Raw genomic sequence first — 19,523 nt, 5'->3', positions numbered from 1 at the left:
GATTATAAAAGCACTTTGTCTCTTAACCTTTCAACCTAAGGTTGCTTTTTGTTTTTTACTTTTTCATCCGTGCATGATGCTCAGTGCAGCAAAATACCTCATTAAATGATAGAATAATTATCAACATGTTTGTACTACTTCTTTTTTTTTATTTATTTATTTTTGTTTGTACTACTTCTAAATTTAAAAAAAGTTTTATGATTACAATGGCTTTATTTTTCTACAGAATGATGTTTCTTCAATAGAAGTATTTCTACTTCCTGGCTCCTTTTTCAGGCCAATAATTTCTAGCCCCTTTCTTTAATAACTAATTTAATTTTTCTTTTTAGTGAGAAGATATTCCAGCAAAAGAAATAGGTCATCACCCTAGACATTTATCTGTAGGTTTTCTTTCTTTTTATGGGCATAAAATACCAATAATGGATTTTAATGAAGCAGTATTCAATTTTTTAATGTTCTATATTGTCCTCTCCTAAATTCACTATTTGTTGTTTAAAGGCATTTAACAATACTGCATAACTTATTCTGACTTGGACCAAATTAAATAAAACAAATCCTTTTCCAAGTGGCAACTGGTTCTAATACCTTTTGATGCCCACATGTCTCTTTTCCTATCTTTATTTTAGTCTTCTTTTTTTAAAACTATTTTATTTATTTGAGAGAGAGAGAGAGAACATGAGGGGCGGGGGGCAAGGGAGAGGGAGAAGCTGGCTCGCCGCTGAGCAGGGAGCCTAACATGGGGCTCAATCCCAGGACTCCGGGATCATGACCTGAGCCGAAGACAGATGCCCAACCGGCTGAGCCACCCAGGCGCCCTTATTGTAGACTTCTTGAAGGTGGGATACCTTCTAGCTAGTCTGTTGTTTTCTTTAGGATATATGTTATTCTTGTACAAAGCCATTTTATTGTTGTTGTTGTTGTTAAGAGAATGTTAATACTTCATTTGCTCCGGGATTGGGGTAAGCGTCTCTCAAATTTGGATGTAGACTCCTTACATCCCATTCAAGGTGATCATTCCTGCTTCTGAAGGGCAGTTTTCAGATACAGACTCTAAAATCATGACAGATCAAGAAATAGACTTAGTATGAAAGACAGATTTAATCTCACAAGGAAAGGATTGCCACTTTAATGATCAGAGGGATTGATTTTTGTCCATTCTCTTTGAATTTAATAGAAGAATAAAAAGGCTAGGTTGTTGAAATCATTCGACTTGTAATCTTTGCTTCCTGTGGCAATAATAAACTGTTCTACTGAGCAATCTGTGGTGAAGGGGAACTTACACAAGAGAAAAAGACAAAAAAACCCCAGATAGACAGTATATCCCTTTGTTCAAAAAGTGTTAATAACATGATAATTTATGCAGTAAAGACAAATATATTTATTGTTGCTTTCTAATCAGCATATTCTTCTCATTCATTTTCTTTTCACCTTTTTAGGAAATGTACTTACAAACAAAGCCCAAGATGCAGAGCTTGGTTCAATGGGGGTTAGGTAAGTTGATTTTTAATTAAATACAATTTGTTTCTTCGTTAGCATTGAACTCTTTAACAGGGGTTCCATGGATGGGCTCCAGGAGATCCAGGAATTCCTTAAAATTTTACGCAGAATCTTAGAGCTATGTGGATTTTTCTCGAAAGAAGATCTGTTGTGTTCATCAGATTTCAGAGGACTAGTGTCCCTAAATATTTGGGAAGTCTCTTCACAATCATTAAGATTTTTGGGCTAACAAGTTCAGATACGCTGGATTTTTTTTTTTCTGAAATCAATTTCCAAGTTCAGTGACACTGACTCACACATACTCACCCCTACTAGCTCATTAGTAGGTTTTCAGAATCAGGGTAGCTCATTTGTATGGCTGTTAATACATGCTACAGAAGTTTAGAGGCAAGAAGGAACTGGGCTGGTGTGCCCAGGAAAGGCCTACTGCATGAGTAGTGTTCTTATATTTTTTAAATTGGGTTATTCTTGTCCTTGACTGTTGTTCACATCCACTTATCCCATACCCTCAGAAACTGGGTTCATAGTCCATATTCTGACTTGTCTCCATCAGAAACTGGTGAATTAATGGACACTGATTGGATTAATTTCTTTTATTGGGCATCTCAGCAAACAAAAACTCATGTTTTTATAAGTGTTTGCTTTCATGACCACATAAAACAAAGATAAGTAAAGTTTATTTCCTTCTGAAGATCATTGAGTGTTGATGTGCTGATACAGGATTTGAGCATCCATGAATAATATGTATGTTAATAAGTAACACCCTAATTTTATTAATTTCATAAGCACTTATTCAATTTTTATTACATGCCAGGAACTAATCTAAGTGCTTTAAAATATTAATTTATGTATAATCCTCATAACCCTGACAGGAAAGTGCTTTTATTACCTTCATCTTTTAATCTGAAGAGACTAAAGAACTCCTGATCTCTTGTCAGTACGTGTGTGATGGAGGAGGGGTCTCTTCATTGTTACCTATCACTTCCCATTGATGCATAGCGGTAGGCATTATTTGCAACCTAAATCTTGTCTTTCTTCTCTTGGACTGGTTACTGCAAAAGCTCTTAAGAAGAAACATTCCATTATGAGTTGTGTTGTTGTCTGCCAAGGCAATCTGTCCATTTCCCGGCAGTCACAGCCAGGACATGTTACCAGAAGCTGGGCTTAGGCTTCATCGCAGCCTTTTAGCATATCTTCTTTGCCATTTCTCTGTGATTTACCCACCTCAGCTCAGTTCACCAAGGCCATCTGGGTGACTTCCTATCAACTGCTCTGTGTGCACGTCTTGAATCAAAAACACTGTGCTGGTAGGCAAAAATAAAGGGAAGTAGAAAATTGCCTCAGATGACCCAGACAAAGAGATGGAAAGTGAAAACTAAGTTAAGAGCAAAATAAGTACAAGGCCAGACAGGAATTTGTGTGCATAGCACAAGCCCTGTAGAAGTATTTAAAATGATCACTGAGTTTCCCAAACAGCCCAGGAAATGATAAACCAGCATGTGTTGGCTCATTTCTGGGGGAGAAGATTACTGAGTATTCAAGTTAGTTCAGTTCTGCACACATTTGTTAAGTCACCATCATGGCAGGCATGGAAAATCATGGCTGATTAAGACCGTGGTCACAGCCCCTGAGGGGCCCATGACACATTTTCAACATGAGCACAAATACAGAGAAAGTCCCAGACCACCAGACCACTGTGGAAGGTACAGAGGAAGGATATTTGTCTCATAGAGTTCAGAGGGATGGGAAGAGTCAGGGAAGGATTTCTGAGATGAACCCTAGAGTTGAGTCAGCCACGCTGCTACATGAAGGTGGAACTTCGGCAGCATTCCACTTTGGAGGGCCCAGCACAATCCGGGCTTGGAGGAGTGACTTTGTTTCCCGCACTGGAAACTGGAAGCAGATTGGGAGTGCTGCAGATAGGCAGATAGAGAGAGAGAGAGACATGCAGGGTTTTTCAGTGACAGCCTCTCTGAAACATTCAACACCTAGCAGTGCTTTTAGTAACTGTCAGATGAACATCCCCTCTTCCCACTGAGGGAAAATAATGTAGAAGTCTATACAGTGTACCACTGAGGAGCATATGTTCTCCTTGAGGAGACATAACATTCACTCCTGAAGAATGAAGCACAGGGTGCTTCATATAGAATATAGGATATAGGATTTATATAGGATTACATAATAGGATTATGTAGCAAGTGATGGTACAGAGAAGAAATACAATGGGACTTTAGAGGAGGGAGGGAGAGAGGGAGGGAGGCATGGGCTGAGAAGTCTAGCAAAGGCTTTTCTGAGGAGGTTAGGAATGCAGATGGCTCTTACTTGGTGGGATTGGTTCAGCAGATAGAAGAAGAGTCATCATTCAGATGAGGTCATAAGGCATGCTCAGGCATGGCACACAGGCTCACATGCTGCATCTCTATTTTTTTTTCTGGACATGCTGCATTTCTTTGTGTTTATCTATCACCGGTGACTATTTCCCACATATACTTGCGCTACAAGTTTCCTTCATTCTCCAGATTGATTCTGTTCTCGAGTTTGAGTCATGAATTCAGATGGCAAAGGACACGTTTTTTCCCCCAAGCCTCATGTATCTGGTTCCTGAGTTTCAGAGAACAAACAGCAAAGCTTCAAGATAACGGCAGATCTATCCAAACCTATTGTTTCTGTGTTTGGAAGGCAAGGAATCCCTGTGTTGGTATTTCTCCCCCTGTGCGTAGATTCAGATCTGTTGCTTTCAGGAATATGAAGATAATCTAACATTACTTTCTTGTCAGTAGGTCATCAGACCAGAAGTGTTTGGAAATTGGCTACTTGCCATGTGAATAATAAACCATGTGTATATATCATGTAAAAAGAATGTTGAAATAAACATATTAGCATAGAGCAAAGAACACATTATTTGAGAAGCATTTGATACTATATATACTAGCCATGTGTAAGATTTTTGGGGTTTGTTTCTTAATGGGCAATTTACAGAACTGTTTCCTGGTCTGATTCTATTGTAGACAGCTATGAATATCTACAAAATGCACCTCCTGGATTTTTTCCAAGACTTGGTGTTATTGGTTTTGCTGGCATTGTTGGACTTCTTTTGGCTAGAGGTAGGTGCAATTTTGTGGGTTTTTTAAAAAACAGCTCATAAGGGAAAGATAAGATGGATACTTGGTTCTTTTTATTTGCTGGCTGTCAGAATAATGAGTTGGTTCCTGAAATATGGACTTCTTAATATATAATTAATATGGTTGTTTTCTCTGGTATATCTGATTTTAAGCATATATAGAAGTTATAAAAATATGAAATGGAAGAAATTGTATACTCCTGGTTAAAAATAGAATATAGTTATCCTTTATAGGCACATTTACTTGATCAAATTACTATCCCTCTGGTACAAAAAGAGTAAATTTTTGTTAACTAAAGTCTGTCACACCTGAGAAACTGTCTCTATTTGTTTCACTATTGACATCAGGCTATTAATCACAGTAAATAGAATAGTGATTTCATAGAAATTTTATTAATTTCTGGATGTGTCATAGCTTCAGTCATCAGTGAGGATATTAAATTTTTTAAACACTTAAAAGCTAACGAATGTCAACTGAAACATATTACTACACTATGCTGCTGGATTGTAAAATTTATAGGATAAAGGGTGACAAGGTACTTCACTATAATGACATAAATTTGTTATAAACTACTGAGTTTTCACTGGCGATAAAATTCAGGCTTTACAAAAATTCCTAAAATAGAGAATTGATGAACGCTGTGATCAGACTCTTATAAAAGATTAACTATCATGACTGCTTTGGTACCCATTCCTCCAGTTTTAAAAAGCTCTTCTGTGCATGCCTTAAGTGTTATCTCAGAATCTGGAGCCAGGCGGCACTGGTGCCACTCCCTCAACTTGTTACAATGACCTCCTGTCATAGTTTCTATGCCCCTCCTCCCAGCCTGTGCACAATATAGAAGAACTAAAGTTAGAGTTCATTTTTACTAATCAACTTGTGGAAGACTTGAACTAACTTTTCTCCCCTGCCCCATTATTCGAAACATTATTCGCCTCCTTCTTGTAAAGCTGTCCCAAAAAGCATTCCTATCTTATTTATATAGTGTTTGAAATTTATGAAGCTCTCAAGGCCAGGGAGTTGGAGTCTTGGCTACTGTTAGGGAGCCAGGAATGTGGAATCAAGTGAAATTAGCTTCCCCACCTTCCTCTCAGGGTTAGAGCATGGCCCTAAAGAGAGCTGCTTCTGCTGTGCGTGTGCACATACTTGCAGTGCGTTGCTGTGCTGTCTGGTGTTTATCCCCCTGCACATCCACTGGGGTGACCATCCTGAGAAAAACTGGGGACTATGCTTTCCCTGGCAGAACAGCAATATAAGGACACCCACTACAGTGGGTTCTATTCCTTTGTTTTTGCTTGCTGGTTTATTTGTTCCTCTCTCCTTTTCCTTTTCCACGGAGGACTCAGTAGCATTAAAATAATGTAAAACTCCAATAATTCTATTTCAAAAAAGTACACATGGGGACACCTGGTTCGCTGAGTTGGTTAAGCGTCCAACTCTTGGTTTTGGCTCAGGTCCTGATCTCATGGGTGGTGAGATCGAGCCCTGCATTAGGCTCTGAGTTCAGTGGGAATCTGTTTGGATATTCTCTCCCTCTGTCCATTCCCCTGCTCATGCTCTCTCTCTCTCTTGCTCTCTCTCTCAAATAAATAAATCTTTTTAATTTTTTTATTTTTAATTTTTTAGAGATTTTATTTATTTATTCATGAGAGACACACAGAGAAAGAGAGAGGTAGAGACACAGGCAGAGGGTGAAGCAGGCTCCACGCAGGAAGCCTGACGCGGGACTCGATCCCGGGTCTCCAGGATCACGCCTTGGCGTGAAGGTGGCGCTAAACTGCTGAGCTACCCGGGCTGCCCTAAATAACTCTTTTTTAAAAAAGTATGTATGTGCACACACATTCATGCACAAATATTCAACTATGGGTCTTTTCCTCGGGGTGCTGGGGTAAAAAGGTCTGAGATAAACAACATCAGGTTTGGTCACTGAATAAGATACTGAGTAAGAGGGATCCCTGGGTGGCTCGGTGCTTAAGCATCTGCCTTCGCCCAGGGCGTGATCCTGGAGTCCTGGGATCAAGTCCCATGTCGGGCTCCCTGCGTGAAGCCTGCTTCTCCCTCTGCCTGTGTCTCTGCCTCTCTCTCTCTCTCTCTCTCTCCGTGTCACTCATGAATAAATAAATAAAATCTTAAAAAAAAGATACTGAGTAAGATGAGCAGGATGGTAGGTATGTTTTTTGGGTGTCTGCAGTGGTTTACAGCCACCTCCAGGTGGATGGCCCCCCTATGCTGGCAGCAGCAGGATGGGCTCAGAAGATTCCTCCAGGCAGTTTCATTTCTTTTTTTTGTCTAACTTTTAAAAAATTTTATTTTTTAGTAAAAATGGTATGTATTTAAGATGTATGATGTGATATATATATATGATATATATATATATATGTGATATATATATATATATATAAGCTTCCCCAGCTCCCTCTCATGTATGTATATCCATATGCATAGTGAAATGATTACTCCAGTCAAGCTGCTTAACATATTTTCTATCATAGTTAACTTTTTTTGAGATGAAAGCACCTGTAATCTCTCTTAGTAAATCTCCAAGATTCAGTATTATTAACTGTAGTCATTTTGCTGTATATTACTCTCTAGACTTATTCATTGTACATAACTGCAATTTTGTACCCCATGACCAGCATCTCCTCATTTTCCCCACCACTCTGCTTCTAGTAGCCACACTTCTACTGTCTGCTTCTATACATTTTGATTCTTTAAGATTCTAGATATCAGTGAGATAGTGCAGTTTTTGTTCTTTCTGTTTAAGGCTTATTTTACATAGTATGATGTCCTTTGTGTTCATCCATGTTGTTGCAAATGGTAGGGTCTCCTTTTTTAAAGCTGAATAATACTCCATTCACATAGGTACCACAATTTCTTTACCTACTCATCCATTGACACTTAGGTTGTTTCCGTGTCTTAGCTGTTGTGACTAATGCTGCAGTGAACATGGGAGCAGAGATATCTCTTTGAGATACTGATTTTGGGCAGCCCGGGTGGCTCAGCAGTTTAGCGCCGCCTTCAGCCCAGGGCGTGATCCTGGAGACCCGGGATCGAGTCCCACGTCAGGCTCCCTGCATGGAGCCTGCTTCTCCCTCTGCCTGTGCCTCTCTCTCTCTCTCTCTCTGTGTGTCTCTCATGAATGAATAAATAAAATCTTTTTTTAAAAAAAGAGATACTGATTTCATTTTCTTTGGGGGTATACCCAGAAGAGGGATTACTGGATCATATGATAGGGTTTCTTGAGCATAAATGCGAAGGTAATCCTCCTCATTTGATGAGAATGGCCATGACTGGTGGTGACAAGAGGCACCTCTCTAGTAGGAGGTGAGCGGGTGATCATTCAAAGAAAGTAGACTCAGCCAGGTCACTCAAGGGTGGCAGGTGGTTGTTGCCCACTGTTGTTGTCTTCTGGTGGCTCTTCCCCTCCCCACCTCCTTCCTGAATTTTTGGGGCCCCCAGCTCATTGTAGGAACCATTAGGAGCTGGAGGCCCAAGAGCTGCTGCTTATCAGTTTTCTGTAAATGACCCAGAAATGATTGGTTGTCAGGTGTGCTGCCCTTCACCTGGACCTCACTTGTATGAGCTGCTCAGGAACTTAAAGCTTCAAGGGTACAGGTGGGACCCCAGGGATAAGAGAGTGTTTTCTAGAGTAATTTTGTCCTTTCAATCAAGGCAGTAGGATTAAGAGAGAAATATTAATTTATGAAGAGTCTAGATTGATAATGTTTGTTTTGTCTCCTGTAACCCCAGTTCCATCTTTGGAGATATGTCTGTTTAAAGTTTAAAACCAATAAACAGCACTTAGATTATCCTGACTGCGTGTTAGTAACATACATTGCACTATCATCTGTCTGTGTCCCATGTGAAAAACCCTGTGCCTCTCAGCAGAGACTCTCTAGGTCCAAGTTCATTTCTAGAGGATTCTCCTGTTTCACCCTCTACCAGTTTTCTTCACCTCATTCTCAGGCTTCTCCAGTTCTCCATGCTGCTGCCTCTTCTGCCCATTCCCCTTTTCCCAGGGCTCTACATGTAGCTGGGGTACAGGGGTGTAAGAGCAGCTGTCGTTGGGAGTCTTAAATAGACCAGGTTTGGTCAGTAGTCACTGACAAAATCCAAAGGCGGGGAAGGGAGTGGTGTTGAAACAAGAAAGGAATTTATTTCAGTGAGGCCAGCACCTGGAAGACAGTGGACTTGCGTCTCAGAGATAGTCTCCAAAGTGCCGAAAATATTTCCAGGCTTATGTAAGGAAAATGTGGGACAAAGTTCAGTGGGCAAGTGCAGGTAGTCAGTGAAGGTCAAGCCCATAGTTGTCATAGGGTTAGTCACATGGAGTCTTGCTGGTTCAGGGCAGTCCCTATTGTTTGAGGGGGTAGTTTTGATTCCTATCAGGGGATGTTTTGCATGCAGGGTCTTTTGCCTGAGTTAAAAGATAAGCTGGAAAGGGAAATTTAATCTTTCAGAAAGTGCAGATTGATGGGTACCTAGTTGGCTCAATCTTTAGAGCATGTGACTCTGGATCTCAGAGCTGTAGTTCAAGCCCCACATTGGGTGTAGAGATTACTTAAAAATAAAATCTTTAAAAATTTTGCAAAGTGCAGACTGAGGTCAAAATGGAGGTAGTTAAAGCCCTCTTTCATACATCCTCTTGCTATCTGGATGGAGGCTCAATACTTCTGTGGTCTTGAGACAGGACTCTATACTCTCTTGGGTTTGATTCCCTTGGGTTCCATGTCATCTTCTCCTTGGTTTGCTCTGCCATGTTGTTGAACTACATGCTCAAGTCACTTTCAAAAAAAGCCCATGTCAGAAGGAAACTTTCAAATCCTTGCAAATCTGAAAATTACTTTCTACCTTCATATCAAGTTGGTTGGATATAGAATTTGTTTTCCATCCAAACTTTGAAGTCCATGTCTTCTAGCATCTGGCATTGCAGATGTGAGTGTCAGCAGCCAGTCTGGATGCTTGTTCCTTCTGAAGTGATTCATTCCTTTCCATCATCCCCCCAGAAGCTTTGAGGATCTTCTAATCTTCAGTGTTCTGGACTTCCAGGGTATTGTGACTAACACATTGACATCTCATTCCTGGTTGAGCATCTTGGTGGCCTGCAGCCCTCAGCTGTAGGAAGATGATCTGTTTTGTATTTCCTGGACAATTTACTCTTATTCTTTTTCCTTCCTGAACTGTTAATTAGCAATGGGGCTGTTTAAGCAATCCTAATATGTCTCTTTTATTTTCCTGATAATTTTGTTGTATTCCTTTTGATTTGTTTTGCTTTTGTCATTTCCAAGTAGCTCTTTCTTGTTCTTTGATTGTTCCTTTTTCATAGAACATTTTTTTTTTCTTTTAAGGTAGTAGCTTCTTGGATTTATTCAGTGATACTTAATAACAGGTATAGTTTTGTTTTTAAGTTCTTTTGTTTCCTGTAGGGTCATTTTTCCCCCTTTCTTGCTTGTCTTTATCTCCTCTTTTATGTTGTAGGCTTTCCTCAAATGACTAGTGATCCTTGGTTGTACAGTCATGTTTAAGAGCAAGGTGATTGAAATGCTAATAGGATCTTTTTGTGTACAGGTGGGGCTTACTGGCCAGCAGGTTCTACCTCAGGGTGAGCTGAAAAGAAACTGACTTTACATGGAAGGTGCCTACAGTCGGGGCTCTGTGCGAGGAAAGTTCTGTTCTTCAGTAGTAACATTCGCACCACACACACCAGCTGTTTTGGTTCTCAGCAGAAAATTGATCACATTTCTTTAGAGATACTCCCTTTTCTTTTTTTTTAAAGTAGACTCCATGCCCAGTGTGGAGCCCAATGCAGGGCTTGAACTCACCCTGAGATTAACACCTGAGCTGAGCTCAAGAGTCTGATGCTTAACTGACTGAGCCCCCCAGGCGCCCCTCTTTAGAGACACTTGTCCACCTTTGTAAAATTCTGGCTGGATAGACTGCCTAGCCACAGGCAGTTTTGCACTAAGATAGCACAGAAGAAGGAGAAAATCACCTAGGCTCTGCACAGGACTTGAATTTGCATGTTGGTAGTCCTCCTGTTTCCCCGCCTCCACTCACCTTGATCTGTGGCTGCCCTCAGGTCTCCACAGCACCTGCTGTCTCTGGGCTGCCAGGGCCATTCTGCTCCCTCCTTCCCTGCAGCCCCTCATCTGGACCTAAAAGCCATGTGTCTTCTTGCTTCTGTCCGCTCTCCACTTTCTGTAAATTGGATGAGACTTCTTTCTCCCCATGGCCCCTCCACTCGTTTCCTCTTGGTCTTGGGTTTATTACCTGTATTTTATCCTTTTACTGTTATTTTTATGGGGTATTAGAAAGGAGAGGAGAGCAGTGCTTGGGTTGAGTACTTAAAGAGGAAGCCAGTTTACTCTAAAAGAACATAAACTTTAGAAACCAGCCGTGTGCTTCTTTTCAAAACATTCTTTGTTTTTGCTCCCTTACAAGTGTTGGTTCTCTTGAAAACATTGTGCTGATGAAAGAAGCCCATCCCCAAGGACCACATATTATGTAACTACATTTATGTGAAATTTCCAGAGTAGGCAAATCTGTAGACACAGAAAGTACATTAGTGGTTCCCCAGGGATGCCAGAATGGGGGAGTAGGGAGGGTGACAGCTAATGGCTATGGCGTTTCTTTTTGGGGTGATGAAAATATTCTAAAATTGATTGTAGTGCTAGTTGCATATCTCTGTGAATACACCAAAAGCCATTGAGTATACACTTTAAATGGGTGAGTGATGTGAATTTATCTCACAAAAGCTGTGAAAGTGTGGTGGTTCTTTTTGGTGCATATGACATTATCAGGCATGTTCTCTGTTAATCTAGGTCCAAAGAAAATTAGTCTTTTTCAGTGTTAGGTGTCCAGGGCAAACTGTGATGTTAAGGGTAGTGAATTGTCTGATGGTATCTACAACCTTTTATTTAATAGGGTCAAAAATAAAGAAGCTGGTGTATCCACCTGGGTTCATGGGACTAGCTGCCTCTCTTTATTATCCACAACAAGCCATTGTATTTGTCCAGGTAAGTTAGACCCAGAAAGCTGGAGTGTCCCTTGTTCTTGCTTATGCATGTTTGGGTTTATGGCTTAATATATTTTATTTTGCAGCTTTTATAGCATGAGGCTAAAGTTTGTTTGCATATGTACTTAACCACCACAAATTTAAATGTCTTTCTCTGCCATGTGCCTCACTTCTGGCCTTCTCTCCAATCGTGTCAGTATTCAGAGAGTGCACACTAATTTGAATATTAGTCAAAGAAAATTAAGATACTTTTTTGGCACATTTACATAGAAGTCTCAAGTACATGAAGACTCAGACTCCAATGCTGATGGTTAGAACGGGTCATTTTCCATTTGGAATGTACCTAGTCCTCCTTGGAGTTGCAGGCGTAGGCCTGTGCCCTGGCCCTCTGCACCTTCTCCCTGGTCCTGGTCCCAGCCTCACTTTCCTTGCTGGGGCCTTCAAGGAGTATGGTCCTCTCTGCTGGGAATGCCCCTCTCAGGGCTCTCAGTTGGCTGCTCCTTTCTTTCCCCTCAGGCCTCAGCTTGATGGCATCCTGTCAATTCAGAGAACAGAGTTGGCAGGCAAGATGGGTCAAGCAATGATTTAGTCTGCTCAAAGTTCTGTAACAAAATACCACAGACTTAGTGTCTTGAACATCAGAAATATATTTTCTCATCGTTCTGGAGGCTGGAAGTCCAAGATCAAGGTGTAAGTATGGTTGGTTTCTCCTAAGGCTTCTCTCCTTGGCTTGTAGGTGACCAACTTTCCACTATGTGTGGACATCCCTGGGGTCTCGTCCTCATCTTATGATGACACCAGTCATATTGGATTAGAGCCCTATTCTTATCACCTCATGTAACCTTAATTACTACTTTAAAGGCCCTATCTCCAAATACAGTCATACTATGAGTTAGGACTTCAACATGTGCATTTCCAGGGACACAATTCATGTGACCAACTGTTCGCAAAATCTGGTCCCTAGCCCAGCAACATCAGGATCACTTGGCTTGTTAGAAATGCACATTTCTCAGGCCCTAGCTCGGCCTGACTAACTCAGACATTCTGAGGATTAGGGCTAGTGATCTGTGTCTTGGCCAGCCCTCCAGGGGATTCAGATGTCCTTGATGTTTGAGAACCACTGACATAGACTAGACTTCCTTAGGGCAGTGGTGTCTGGACTTAGTGCAACTCTAGACACAGAGTGCCATGGAAAATTGGCAAGGACAAGGCAAGCTCTAGGTTTTGAAGTCCTAGACAGCATATGGAGACATGGACCCAGTCACTGGAGGTACTCTGTCACGCGGAGGCTTGGTCCCAGGAGGAGCAGCAGCAGTGCCGTCACTGGAGTTGGGCCCTCGGGGCTCTGAGCCAGACTGATCCAATGCTGAGCTCCCTGGAGCGCTTAGGACAGGATTGAGTCTGGATTCCTAGATTGCACTGCCATTGTATGTGGGAGGCCAATGGCTCCAGCTGTGAGAAATTGGTGGCTTTGGTTAGCAAATGCCAGTAAGATCTTTATAGCATGGGCTTGACATTGTTTATAACAGTCCTGGAGGCAGACAGTTAATATCCCTCTGCCTGCTTCAGCCCCAGCTCAGGAACAGTGAATCACGTCTGCCTGCCCTGGATCATAAACATAATCATACATCATCTCAGTGTGTTGTGGTTTAAACAGTAAATGGGTAGGGTGTGGAGAGTGGGCTTAGCTGCTGGTTGAGAAGCATATGTGGCTGCCCCCTGAGTAGAGAGGTCTTTTTTATTTATATTCCACAGCATATGTTGCAAAAGATCTTTTGTATTCACAGCCAAGATAGTAGGACGCAACTATGAGTTGTATTCTAATTTATTTTTAAAGTCAGTGGGAAGGAATTTTGTCTTTTATTTTGTATTCAGAGTAAGCCAGAACACAACAATTAACTTTATTTTCACTAGATATAAAACATTAGTGATCTGTTTGGGATGATGAGAAAGTTCTGGAAATGGATAGTGGTGATGGTTTCAAAACACTGTGAATGTATTTAATGCCACTGAATTGTACACCTCAAAATGGATGAAATGGTAAATTGTATGTATATTTTGCTACAGTAAAACAAAAGAGACACCAGTGATTAAAAGAGATTTTCTGTTACTGTTTTAGTGTCATTTAGTTCCTATTTCACAGTTTTAATTTTTTTTAAGGAATACCCTGACCTTGGACCAGCCACTTAATTGCTCACATTGTTTTTTGTTCAGTCATGTTTGGAGAGAAGTATTGTAAAAAAACCTGACAAATGTTGTTTTCCACTCAAATTTAAAGCACCAAGAGTAGTGTCATATATGTGGTAAATGCTTGCTATGTCTCCCAGTGAGTCTGAGAATCATATATTTTAAGAACAGAACAACTGGAAGAATATAAATTGTAAGAAACCAGTGTCTTGCAATGACCACTGGATTTACTAGCACCATGACCTTAGTTAGATTAGTCACTTAGCCTCTGAATATTTCCTTATAATTTTATGTACTTACTGCACAGAGTTGTTATTTAGAATAGAGATAATTCATGTGAAAGTGCTTTGTAAACTAAAATGCCATACATAGATGAATTATTACAAAAATGAGAGAGAATAATAACTGCTTTCAGAAATGTGAAGTGGAAACTCCATAGTTTGTCATATGTAGGACCAATGAATGCAAATTACTTGAAGCATTTTTTTAAGTAGGCTCCATGCCCAACATGGGCCTGAACTCAATGACCCTGAGATCAAGAGTTGAATGCTCTACCAACTGAGCCAGCCAGGTGCCCCACTAGAAGCATTTTTTTTCTTTTTTTTCTTGGAAAAAAGGGTCTTGGAATCCAGCCCTGCATCAGGCTCCCTGCTTAGTGGGGAGTCTGCCTCTCCCTCTCCTGCTCCCCCTGCTTGTGCTCTCTCTGTCAAATAAATGAATAAAATTATCAAAAAAAAAAAAAGCTCAGTACTTAAAAAAATTTTCCAACAGTTAAAGTTAGCTAGCAAAAGGTAGACCAGTGGTTTTTTTTTTAATTTTTATTTTTTTTAAAGATTTTATTTGTTTATTCATGACAGAGAGAGGCAGAGACACAGGCAGAGGGAGAAGCAGGCTCCCTGCCAGGAGCCCCACGCGGGACTTGATCCTGGGTCCCCAGGATCACTCCCTGGGCTGCAAGTGGCGCTAAACTGCTGAGCCACCTGGGCCGCCCCTAATTTTTAAATTTTTTTTAATGTGAGTATAGTTGCCACACAATATTACATTAGTTTCAGGCGTACAACATAGTGATTTGAAAAGTCTTTTTTTTTTTTTTTGACAAGTCTTTACATTATTCCATGCTCACCACAAGGGTAGCTACCATCCATCACTGTGCAGTGCTATTACAATATCATACTAAGTAGTGAGCTCCTTGGCTCCGAAGTATTCTCTGACCTGGGGGCCTACCTCTCAGGATATTGTAGAAAGAATCTTCGGTCAAGAGGCAAAAATCCCTGTAGAAACTTGAATATTTTATGTTTTGGGGGACCTGGGAAAACTAACATCTTCATTAGGTTCACGTATTTTTTACCCAGGCCCTTGAAATGAATGATTGATTTTCAGCTGGGCAAATGTGCCTTGGTTGGCTCTGACGTGCTAGATGTGATAGGCGGAAGCCTTCTTTCTATGTCTCTTTTTCAGGAGTTTCACATATCACCAGTTGACTTCCTACTTTTTTTTTCCTTATACACCTATAATTTATGGCAGATTATTTTGCACAGTAACTACATGACCAAACTGTGTTTTCTTCTTATGCTGCGATTCTCATTATCTTTTTATTTGCTTACGTTGCACAGCCTGAATGTGTATGTCCCAGGGCTTCTGGGGTCATCATGCTTAAATACAGTTGTTTTGGAAACAGGAAAAAGGAAAGTGGAATATTCTCATTCATACCAGTCATGTATGGAATAGCAATGGATCTTTTATATTTTGTTTCAAGGTCAGTGGGGAGAAATTATATGACTGGGGTTTACGAGGATACATAGTCGTAGAAGATTTGTGGAAGGAGAACTTTCAAAAGGTGAGAAAGATCTTTTTCATTATCTTCCTTTTGGTTTGAATATATGGTTTCTCTAGGATTTTGTAAGATTCTTGATAATCCCATTGCCTGAACTTGCTTTTTTTGTTTTTCATTACACCTCTAGTTCAGATTCTCTGTTGGTGGCCTTTATTGGAGGAGCAATAGAACCTCTGTGCTTTTGGTTATTATCAGCAGGGCTGAATAAGTGGTGACCATGAAAGGCATTCCACTGTAGTCTTAGGTCATAATTTTCTCTCTATTGTATTTATAATGTGCTCAAAGTGTAGCATATTATCTGAAAGTTTTATCAAAATTGGATTCATAGGGAACGTACTGTGTTCCCAGGCAAGAAAACTAACCAAGTCTCCTCCTCTTGCTATTTCACTTATTACTGCCTTCCTCCTTTCCTTTAGCAGGACCGTATCTCTTCATCCCCTAGCCTTCTTGGCCCATTTAAGGGCATGTGTCGTGGTGTGTTGGGAATCAGCCACCAGCTACAGACCATATTCTCTATGCTGACTGGTGGATGAGAAGCAGAGGGAGAACGTTGTATAATTGTAAGAAGGTGTCATCTTTCATCTCTTCTTGCAGCCCATAGCTAATTGAATGTTGCCCCTGTTTGCTGGAACATTCTTTCCTCTGATAAGAATGAATATAGAACAAGGCAACATGTCTCCTCCAAGCCCTTGGAGGCACTGTTCAATAAGGAAGAATTAGGGTTTTTACATTTAACATACCTTCTGCATTATAGATTGAAGGAAATTCATTTTGACTTCATCATCTCAAATCAAAATACTCTTAAAAAATATAAAGAATTCTGTCAAAATTGAAATCCAGAATTTTGAACTGGAATTTGGATGTAACATTATAGAATCAATTATAGGGATGCCTGGGTGGCTCAGTGGTTGAGCCTCTGCCTTTGGCTCAGGGCATAATCCCAGATCTGGGGATTGGGTCCCGCATCGGGCTCCCTGCAGGAGCCTGCTTCTCCCTCTGTCTGTGTCTCTGTCTCTCTCTCTGTATGACTCTCATGAATGGATAAATGAAAATTTTTAAAAAGTCATAAGCCCTCCTCATTATTTACATAAATAATCTACCAATGAAATCTTAAAGACTCATTTTTGTGTTAGTGGTATTTAAAGGAGTTAGTCTCTATGGAACCTGTTTAAGCTAGCTTTGAGTAGGAAGTTCGACATTAATATCAAGCGCCCTTTGGCAATCCCCTTTAAAGAATAAACACTCATAGTTTTGTTTTCATTCCTCTGACATTTTCTTTGGAAGCTTGCTTTCCTGTTTAAAGAATTCCTTAGGTCCACACTGAGCTTTATATGGGAAAGGAAATAGAATGTCGGGAAAGCTCTACAGAGCCCTAGAAAGAAACATGGAAAACGAAACTCATCCTCAGTTCCAGTTGCTCACTGTGGGGGTAACACAGACACATGTGCACCAAAGCCAGTTGGGAGGTGTCCCCTGGAGCCTCTGAGTGCTTGCTGTGGTGTCCGTGGGCAGCTCAGACCCGCTGCACATGAAAACCAGGGAGGGAATCCCTCCATAGCGTCTAGCTTGGAAATAGCTTTCTCTACTTCAGCCCAGGGCAGAAGCAACAGGACTGTGGTTGGGATGTAAGTTAAACAGGGTAGCATTTTATGGTAATTTGAAAACATTGGATATTAAAGCTACTCACATTTATATGTGAGTCTTTGGGGAGTGAGATAGTAAAGATGTCTAATTAGCTCATGGTTGGCCTGCAGTTTTTTTCATTAGTCTTCTGCACCCTTGTCCTCTTCAGTCACTGAGAATGTAATGTTTTTCATTTGTTAACTGTGAAAGCACAATCTTCCTGATGGTTGTGTGTTCTTGGTGGAGGTAATAAAATTGATGTTGACTACTTAAACCTTTAGCACAAGTTTTAAATGAAGAACAACAGAAAGCGCTAATCAAATTTTGATATACTTAGATTTCAGGAATTATTTGATAGTGAAATGCCATTGTTTTTTATTGATCGCTCTTCCCCCTTCTTGTTGAATTTTGTGGGTTTCAGTGGTTTTTGTTTTGTTTTATTAATGAGAGCAAAGATTTAAGTTACCCTGGAACAGGAATCCTTTGGGGCCCAGGAACTGTCTCTGAGGAGACCTGGGGGACAGGACACTTCATGATTGAGATTTTTGTTTGTTTCTTAGCTTATTTGGAAATTGGTTTTCAAGTCAGGCTTGAAATTAGCAGTCTCAATTAGATGCAGTCTAACTCATGGTGGTTCGTAGTTATCACTGTAGTGATCTAACAAATGTATGTGCTTTTGTTTCTAAATAGTCAAAAGGAAATTGTGGACATCGTGTTTAAAACAGGGCTCTGAAATTTTCAATGGTATGAATGATGGCTCAGTTCTCAATTATATTATTTGCTCTGTGGAGCTGTAGTACTCTCAAAAACCCTAAATAAGCCAGTGGCATTTTTCTGCTCTGCCACATTCCTTTTCCCTTTTAGGAATTAACACTAAATGTTTGTTTGCACTGAGTCTTCGACCAATAAAGTTCGGATGAGGTAGTCTTTCAGTTCTGTCATTGTCTTTGGTCAGTTAAGAGAAATTTATCTGCTTCAGCTAAAATGAACTCTTTGTCAGAACTGTGAAGCAATGCTGGGTGTGTCCAGAAATCTTGTCAGCCTAGTGTGGTCTAGGGTTTGTTTGTTTTTTCAGATAGAAGATATCTGTTGGATTTTAAACTCTGTTTACAGGGGCACCCCACTTGCTCAGTTGTGGAGCATGCGACTCTTGATCTCAGGATTGTAAGCTTGAGCCCTACATTGGGTGTCTATAGAGATTACTTAAAAAAAATCTTAACAAAACCTCTGTTTATAGACAAACACACAGAAGCAGAGTTTAAAATCCAACAGTATAATGACCACATATGGGATCCCTGGGTGGCGCAGCGGTTTGGCGCCTACCTTTGGCCCAGGGCGCGATCCTGGAGACCCGGGATCGAATCCCACGTCGGGCTTCCAGTGCATGGAGCCTGCTTCTCCCTCTGCCTGTGTCTCTGCCTCTCTCTCTCTCTCTCTGTGTGCCTATCATAAATAAATAAAAAATTAAAAAAAAAATGACCACATATATACAATCATCCATCCACCTTTAAAAGATAGGAAATTGGGGATCCCTGGGTGGCGCAGCGGTTTAGCGCCTGTCTTTGGCCCAGGGCGCAATCCTGGAGACCCGGGATCGAATCCCACGTCGGGCTCCCGGTGCATGGAGCCTGCTTCTCCCTCTGCCTATGTCTCTGCCTCTCTCTCTCTCTCTCTCTCTCTCTCATAAATAAATAAAAATTAAAAAAAAATAAAAAATAAAAGATAGGAAATTACCAGTGCCTTCCAAGTTCTTCATGCCCTCCTCCTCCTGCCTCTGTCTCCCCAGAGGGAACTACTGTCCAGAGTTTAGTTTTTCATTTCCTTGTTCTTCTAAAACATTGTAGTTGAGCTTGCCTGGTTTTTGTCTTGAAAATATAAATAAACGTATCAAATACACATATAAAGATTTTTATCTAGATAGAGTCTTTCTATCTGTACTATTCTGTAACTCATTTTGTCCTGTTAACATGTTTATGGGCCACATATGTCTATGGTTGATTCCTTTTCACTCCTATAAAATATTCCTTTGTGGGAAAATAGCCATGTTGATGACTAGTTGTTTTATTAAGAGTGTTCCTAGGGCAGGATCCCTGGTTCATAGGGTCTGCACATCAGTTTTACTAGGTGACGTTAAATAGTCTTACTTAATAAGTGGTTATTTCTAATTTTGCCATTCTGGTAGCTTTAAAATAGTTTTTCACTATGAGGTGTGTGTGTGTGTGTGTGTGTGTGTGTGTGTGTGTGT

General features: G+C 40.6%; 1 protein-coding gene across 12 annotated transcripts in view; it reads left to right on the top strand.

The window, feature by feature from the left end:
* APOO (apolipoprotein O) overlaps positions 1–19,523 on the top strand; it is a 62,482-nt gene that overhangs the window by 23,108 nt on the left and 19,851 nt on the right. For 5 of the 12 annotated variants that reach the window (XR_007409479.1, XR_007409478.1, XR_007409477.1 and 2 more), the window contains exons 4-8: positions 754–836; positions 1,437–1,491; positions 4,506–4,601; positions 11,544–11,635; positions 15,578–15,658. Coding sequence is in view for 4 of the 12 variants with exons in the window: in XM_049107725.1 (XP_048963682.1) it covers positions 754–836; positions 1,437–1,491; positions 4,506–4,601; positions 11,544–11,635; positions 15,578–15,658 (407 nt within the window). In the remaining 8 variants the exon portion in view is untranslated. Of the gene's footprint in view, positions 1–753; positions 837–1,436; positions 1,492–4,505; positions 4,602–11,543; positions 11,636–12,150; positions 12,325–15,577; positions 15,659–19,523 lie in introns of those variants that run through there. The other 7 variants (XR_007409482.1, XR_007409480.1, XM_049107727.1 and 4 more) reach the window with 5 other exon arrangements.

Source organism: Canis lupus, chromosome X, assembly GCF_003254725.2.
Source record: "Canis lupus dingo isolate Sandy chromosome X, ASM325472v2, whole genome shotgun sequence".
In the NCBI taxonomy this organism is placed as follows: domain Eukaryota; kingdom Metazoa; phylum Chordata; class Mammalia; order Carnivora; family Canidae; genus Canis; species Canis lupus.
The sequence above is the reverse complement of the archived record's forward strand: the minus strand, read 5'-3'. Positions and strand labels throughout refer to the sequence as shown.